This window comes from Leptodactylus fuscus, chromosome 7, assembly GCF_031893055.1.
Source record: "Leptodactylus fuscus isolate aLepFus1 chromosome 7, aLepFus1.hap2, whole genome shotgun sequence".
Taxonomy (NCBI): Eukaryota; Metazoa; Chordata; class Amphibia; order Anura; family Leptodactylidae; genus Leptodactylus; species Leptodactylus fuscus.
The window spans coordinates 140,613,500-140,620,939 of NC_134271.1; the positions used below are offsets into that span (position 1 = coordinate 140,613,500).

Below are 7,440 nucleotides of genomic sequence, written 5' to 3' on the forward strand. Positions count from 1 at the left end.
TTGGGTAGTTTTTTGAATACAGTGACCCAGATTTACTAATAGTGCAAGTTTAGGCAGTCTAAGGTACACCAGATTTATCACAGTGACTGATAGTGGTGTATTTCAAGACTAGTCTATGACTATTCCATCTTTGAGTTGGCTTTTTGAACTGGAATTTTGGACACAATTCTGTCCCGTTTTTGGTATTTCATGCTCATTTAAACAAGGCCCCCTTGTCTAGCCAGTTGGAAAATTTTAGCCCAATTGCGTTGATTACAATCAATGTTAAAAGTTCTAATTAATATAATTACAAATTATACACTAGATTTTTGGGATTTTTCCCCTAATAACACTGGTGTTGGGGTGGCCTTCAATGGGACCACTTGAGTATATTGGATGGTAGCCAAATCAGACAGAGGACCAAGCCGTAGAAAAATGCAGTCAATACCGAGACAAGATTGTATCTGAGCAAAAGTATACTTTACTGTGTAAGTCATGCCCTTTTATGCTTCCCAATATGCCCTTTGTACTGTACTCTTGTTTTCCTCCCTGGCCTTCTTACCAGTGTTTCAAACGCCACCTGTCCTACAACTTGAGGTACCTGACAACTGACTTCAGTGCAGTCTATCAGTTTTAGGTGTGTAGACCCCAAAATATGACTTAGGACTTGGCCAATGACTACTCCAGAGTCACTAAATCCCCTAGGCCTCTAAGTGAGAAATGGTACATACACTAAAAAAAATTTTTTGTAGATTGTGAGCCCCACATAGAGCTCACAATGTACATTTTTTCCCTATCAGTATGTCTTTTTTTGGAATATGGGATGGAAATCCATGCAAACACGGGGAGAACAGACAAACTCCTTGCAGATGGTTTTATGCCCTTGGTGGGATTTGAACACCAGGACTCCAGCACTGCAAGGCTGCAGTGCTAACCACTGAGCCACCGTGTGGCCCACACTAAATTTTGTTTGACATGCCCATATATCTAGTGCCCGGCAAATGAGTATATCCCAAACCCTCTCAGAATTCTCTAATATCATGTGAGATAGTGTTGTGCATACAGGACTAACAGACAGAACAAAAGACAGACTTATCCTCTGACTCAAGGTGCCTCACTTTGGGTACCGGAGAGAACTGCAGGACCGATCCTGAAGAAGAACTGGAAAAGCCAGTCTCAAGGGGAGGTCAGTCTTTATGGCAGACACAAGAACCGTCCCATACCCTCAAGGTAGACTCATACATTCATACACTCCATCCATGCACTAGACATTGAACAAAGTAGCAGTGCATAGTTATCCAATCCAATATAATAATTATTATTATTAACATCAATCTGCACAGAGAACTAAATGATCCTGCAGTGTGTCTGTGTTTCTTTCTTTTTTAGTTGCTATGATTCCTAGGATTTCTCTATCTGCCATGAGCTTCTATGTGTTTCTCTCTTGTTATATACTACTGTACCATCTATGAAACTGTATCACTGAAATTTCCCCATTGTGGGACTATTAAAGGAATATCTTATCTTATCTTATACCCATAAGGATATTGTATAGCTCTTGCCAAACAATATGGGCTGGATGCACAAAAAGACTGACTATACCATACCACAAGGTCCGGCTCACAGGTTAGAAGACAGGAAACACAGAAATATTGTAAGAAGCTAAAGTTCTTACCTATACCTGTGTTATTTTTTTTTCCTTTCTATGTGCCCTTTGGTCTTCTGCAGATGCCGGGTCTCAGGTATTGGGGTCTTTTGTTTTTCTCCAGCCCACCCAGGAAACGCCAGATGTTGGGGTGGTCTTCAATGGGACCACTTGAGTATATTGGATGGTAGCCAAATCAGATAGAGGCCTGGACCCTAGAAAGACACAATCAACACAGAGACAAGATTGTATCTGAGCAAAAGCAGTTTTTATTGTCTAAGTCAGGCCCTTTTTTACCGATCGCAGTGGGCGTATAGTGGGCGTACATGGACATACATATTTGGACAAACATTTGAGTAAGCATTTTTCAATTTACATGTATCAAACAGTTAATCAGGTGCATTTCCCATCATATGACAACTAGAGTCATCCATTACGTGGCCAAAGTCCTAGCAATTATTGATTTTCTGGCGACAAAATTAAGAGACTTTACTTCTTCTTCAATAGATTTCTTAGGGTGTTTTTCACGTCCTTGTTCCTCATACTATATATAAAAGGATTCAACATTGGGGTTACGACTGTATATAGAAGGGGCACCACCTTGGCTGTTTCATTAGATGTAGATTTTTTGGAGTGTGGCTGTAGATACATGAACATAATGGTCCCATAGTAGAGCGTGACAGCAGTAAGGTGTGAGGCACACGTGGAGAAGGATTTCTGCCTTCCTTCTAATGAAATAATCTTCAGGATCTTGGAGATAATATGGGCATAGGAAATCAGTATCAGGTAGAAACATCCCATAGAAATAATTGCTCCTGTTATGTATAAAATTAATTCATTGACAAAGGTATCTCCGCAAGACATTCGTATGAACGCAGGAACCTCACAAAAGTAGTGGTTGATGTCGAGACAATTGCAGAATGGAAGTCGGAACGTAAGAGACACCTGCAGAAAAGAGTTTATAACTGCAATGCTCCAAGATCCTATAGTTAAGTAAAAACAGAAAGTGTTCTTCATTATAGTATTATAATGCAATGGTCTACAAATAGCGACAAATCTATCGTAGGCCATGACCGCGAGTATTATACATTCTGTGGCACCTAAAACTAAGGAGAAGAACATCTGTGTCGCACATCCCGATAAGGAAATACTTCTATCTTTGGCCAAGGTGTTCATTAGGAGGACAGGAGCAATGGAGGAGGAGAAGAAGATGTCAATGATAGAGAGGTTGGTCAGAAAGAAGTACATGGGGCTGTGTAGTCTTGGATTGATCCTCACTATGATGATCAGAAGAAGGTTCCCAGATATGGTCATTAAATACATTATCAAAATTATTATGAAGAAGATAACCTGTAGGTGAGGGACAGTAGACAACCCAAGTAAGATGAACCTGTGTGAAGTTGTTTCATTTAACTGATCCATATCATTCAGGTGGTTCTCGATGTAGAGTTTAATGAAAAAAGAATTGACTATAATAGGACTTTCGAATGTGTTAAAAAATTGAGTTACAAAATACTGTAAACTAACAAATTTAGGAGGATCTCCCAATTTTAGATGCCTTAATGGGATACCTATAAACACACCTTTCACCTTGATATTATGGTTAAGAGGACAGAAGATTCTAAAGTAAGATTGATCGCAAATATTATATAATATATTGTAATGGAACCTTACAATGATGATTCTTGCTTCCTCCGAATCAATGGCTATTGTCGAGCGTGCCCACTGCTATTGCTAATTTCACCCTACATTAGATATTCATGGGTTCAAAAATGTCTGACCTACAAATTTGTAAAAATATTTTTCCCATACGGTGGCAAACCATGTCTCACAAAAATGTCAAAAAATGTCAATAAAAGTAAGAAAAACATCAAAATCCCCCCCAAACAGCCCCATATATGGAAATATAAAAAAAAAAGATGCTGAATATGGTGACTCCAAGATTTTTTTGATTTTTTTAAGTTTTGGATTTTTTAAAAAAGTTTAAAATGTACAAAAAAAAAATTGGAATTACCGTAATTTGTATAACTACAAAATTTAGGTAACGTAATTTTGGATGTAAAGTGAATGCAGGAAAAACAAAGCCGAAAGAATATTTCTTTATCTCCACTTTATTCTGCTCTATTAAGAAATTCAATTTATCCCACCAAAATTAAGCCCTTCTATGGCTCTCTGAATGAAAAAAAATAAAAAAAAGTTATTGTTTTTGGAAATAATTGCATCACACAAACAATTTATTTACAGAATAAATCTGTAAATTTATTTCCCAGACCAATCTATAAGAAGATTAAATGGTTCTATTTGGAAATACAACTTGTCCTGCAAAAAATAAGCCCTCTAGCTATGTCAATCTAAGACAAAAATAAACAAAAAAAACATACCTTGGCCATTGCAGGAAAAGGAAAACGTAATTGAAAACTAGAGATGAGTGAGTAGTACTTGATCGAGTAGGTATTCGATCGAATACTACGGTATTCAAAATACTCGTACTCGATCGAGTACCACTCACTATTCGAATGGAAAAGTTTGATGCAGAACCAGCATTGATTGGCCGAATGCTATACAGTTGGCCAATCAACGCTGGTTCTTCTCCTACCTTTAGAAGTCTTCTCCGTGCAGCTTCCCCGCGGCGTCTTCCGCCTCTGAATTCACTCTGCCGGGCATCGGGCCTGGGCAGAGCCAACTGCATATGCACGCTTGTAGTGCGGACATGCGCAGTCGGCTCTGCCCAGGCCAGATGCCTGGCAGAGTGAATTCAGAGCCGGAAGATGCCGCGGGGACGCTGCACGGAGAAGACTTCTCGGAGGATCCAGCCCGACCCTCACTCGTGGACTTGGTAAGTATAATTTGATCGAACGTTGCCTACCCCTGAAACGAGCATTCTCCCCCCATAGACTATAATAGGGTTTGATATTCAATTCGAGTAGTCAAATATTGAGGGGCTACTTGAAACGAATATCGAATCTCGAACACTTTACTGTTCGCTCATCTCTATTGAAAACCCTTTATTCTATATACACACAATGTAGATGCTGCAGAATTAACCCAACTTGGTTATTATTTACAGTGGGGAAAAAAAATATTTAGTCAGCCCCTTACAAAGATGAAGTCGGTTTGTAATTAACATCATGGGTAGACCTCAACTATGAGAGACAAAATGAGAGAATGAATCCAGAAAATCACATTGTCTGATTTGGAAAGAATTATTGTGGTGGAAAATAAGTAGTCACCTACAAACAAGATTATTGGCTCTCACAGACCTGTAACTTCTTCTTTAAGAGGATCCTCTGTCCTTCACTCATTATTAGGGTTGAGAAGATCTTGAGATTTCAGGATCGATTTTAAAATCCGATATTCGATCATATTCCAGCCGACCCCAATCGTGAAATTTGCTTGATCGCCGATCGGGATCTGATCTTTCCTGACCCTGATTGCCCAACCCAAGTCAATGTTTCTCTGTGGGAAAAGTCCCATTTAGGGTTGAGCCGATCTTGAAATTTCAAAATCTGATTTCCGATCATTTTCCAGCCCATTGCGATCGTGAAATTTGCTCGATCACCGATTGGGATCTGATCTTTCTTGATCTCGATCACTCAACCCTACTCATTACCTGTAGTAATGGCACCTGTTTGATCTTGTTATCAGTATAAAAGACACCTGTCCACAACCTCACACAGTCACACTCCAAACTCCACTATGGTGAAGATCAAAGAGCTGTCAAAGGACACCAGAAACAAATTTGTAGCCCTGCACCAGGCTGGGAAGACTGAATCTTCAATAGGCAAGCAGGTTGGTGTGAAGAAATCAACTGTGGTAGCAATAATTAGAAAATGGAAGACATACAAGACCACTAATAATCTCCCTCGATCTGGGGCTCCACGCAAAATCTCACCCCGTGGGGTCAAAATGATCACAAGAACGGTGAGCAAAAATCCCAGAACCACGCGGGGGGACCTAGTGAATGAACTGCAGAGAGCTGGGACCAATGTAACAAAGCCTACCATCAGTAACACACTACGCCGCCAGGGACTCAGATCCTGCAGTGCCAGACGTGTCCCACTGCTTAAGCCAGTACATGTCCGGGCCCGTCTGAAGTTTGCTAGAGAGCATTTGGATGATCCAGAAGAGTATTGGGAGAATGTCCTATGGTCTGATGAAACCAAACTGGAACTGTTTGGTAGAAACACAACTTTACGTGTTTGGAGGAAAAAGAATACTGAGTTGCATCCATCAAACACCATACCTACTGTAAAGCATGGGGGTGGAAACATCATGAGTTGGGGCTGTTTCTCTCCAAAGGGACCAGGACGACTGATCCGGGTACATGAAAGAATGAATGGGGTCATGTATTTTGAGACATTGAGTGCAAACCTCCTTCCATCAGCAAGGGAATTGAAGATGAAACATGGCCTGGTCTTTCAGCATGACAATGATCCCAAGCACACCACCAGGGCAACGACGGAGTGGCTTCATAAGAAGCATTTCAAGGTCCTGGAGTGGCCTAGCCAGTCTCCAGATCTCAACCCTTTAGAAAACCTTTGGCGGGAGTTGAAAGTCTGTGTTGCCATCGACAGCCCAAAACCATCACTGCTCTAGAGGAGATCTGCATGGAGGAATGGGCCAACATACCAACAACAGTGTGTGTCAACCTTGTGAAGACTTACAGAAAACGTTTGACCTCTGTCAATTCCAATAAAGGATATATATATATATATATATATATACTGTATATAACAAAGTATTGAGATGAACTTTGGTTATTGACCAAATACTTATTCCAAATCAGGCAATGGTATTTTCTGTATTTGTTTTCTCACTTCGTCTCTCATAGTTGAAGTCTACCTATGATGTCAATTACAAGCCGACCTCATCTTTGTAAGTGGGAGAACTTGCACACTTGGTCGCTGACAAAATACTTTTTCCCCCGCTGTATATTGTACTTACAATCCATTTTTGCAGCATGCAGAACAATCTCTATGAAGGAGAGCAACAGCTTAAAAAAAATGCCATGTATGATGTGATGACCTTCTTATATGTTCTACTCCTCCTAATTATTAGTCCCCATAGCAAATGTTAGAATCCCAAATCTCATTTCAGAAAGCGTTATCTATTCCCCGTTGATCTCATTTACAGTTGAACATGAAAAGCAATTGATAGTTTTATATTGTATATCTGCAATCATAGATCTATTCCAGAAACTGATTTGGGGCAGATTTGTGCTTTTTTTGTGCAGTGACTGGCAAGTTTAGGCAGTCTGAAAATTTACCAGATTTATCACAGTGAATAATGCTGGATGATAAATCTGGTGTATCTTTAGATTGTTTAGTTAAGTTCATACCATGTTTATGTTGGCTTAAAAGGTTTTTGGAGCTATTACTGGGTTGATAACTGCATCCATATACCTTCAGCCGTTTTTTGAGTGATTTATGGGTGTCTCTGGGAGTTCCTGGTATCCAGAGATGAGCGAACAGTGAAATGTTTGAACTTCGAAGTTCGATTCGAGTAGCCGCTCAATACTCGACTGTTCGATCGAACATTGAACCCCATTATAGTCTATGGGGAATAAATACTCGTTTAGGGGAAAACCACTATTCGACTCAGGAGGGTCACCAAGTCCACTATGACACCCCAGGAAATGATGCCAACACCCTGGAATGCAACTGGGACAGCAGGGGAAGCATGTCTGGGGGCATCTAACATGCCCAAGTTACTGCATTATGTTGGGATCCGTGTCAGCTTGGGATATGTGAGAGCTGACTTTTTCCCATAAGAATGCATTGACCAGCGTTGATTGGCCGAATGCCATACAGAGTACA

At 40.3% G+C, this 7,440-nt stretch overlaps 1 protein-coding gene across 1 annotated transcript; it reads right to left on the reverse strand.

Moving 5' to 3' along the window:
• Nucleotides 1-2,113: 2,113 nt before the first annotated feature.
• On the reverse strand, nt 2,114-3,046 carry LOC142213402 (olfactory receptor 5AR1-like). Its single transcript, XM_075281718.1, has one exon. It carries the CDS (start codon nt 3,044-3,046, stop codon nt 2,114-2,116), a length of 933 nt encoding a protein of 310 aa, XP_075137819.1.
• Between the last annotated feature and the right edge of the window lie 4,394 nt (nt 3,047-7,440).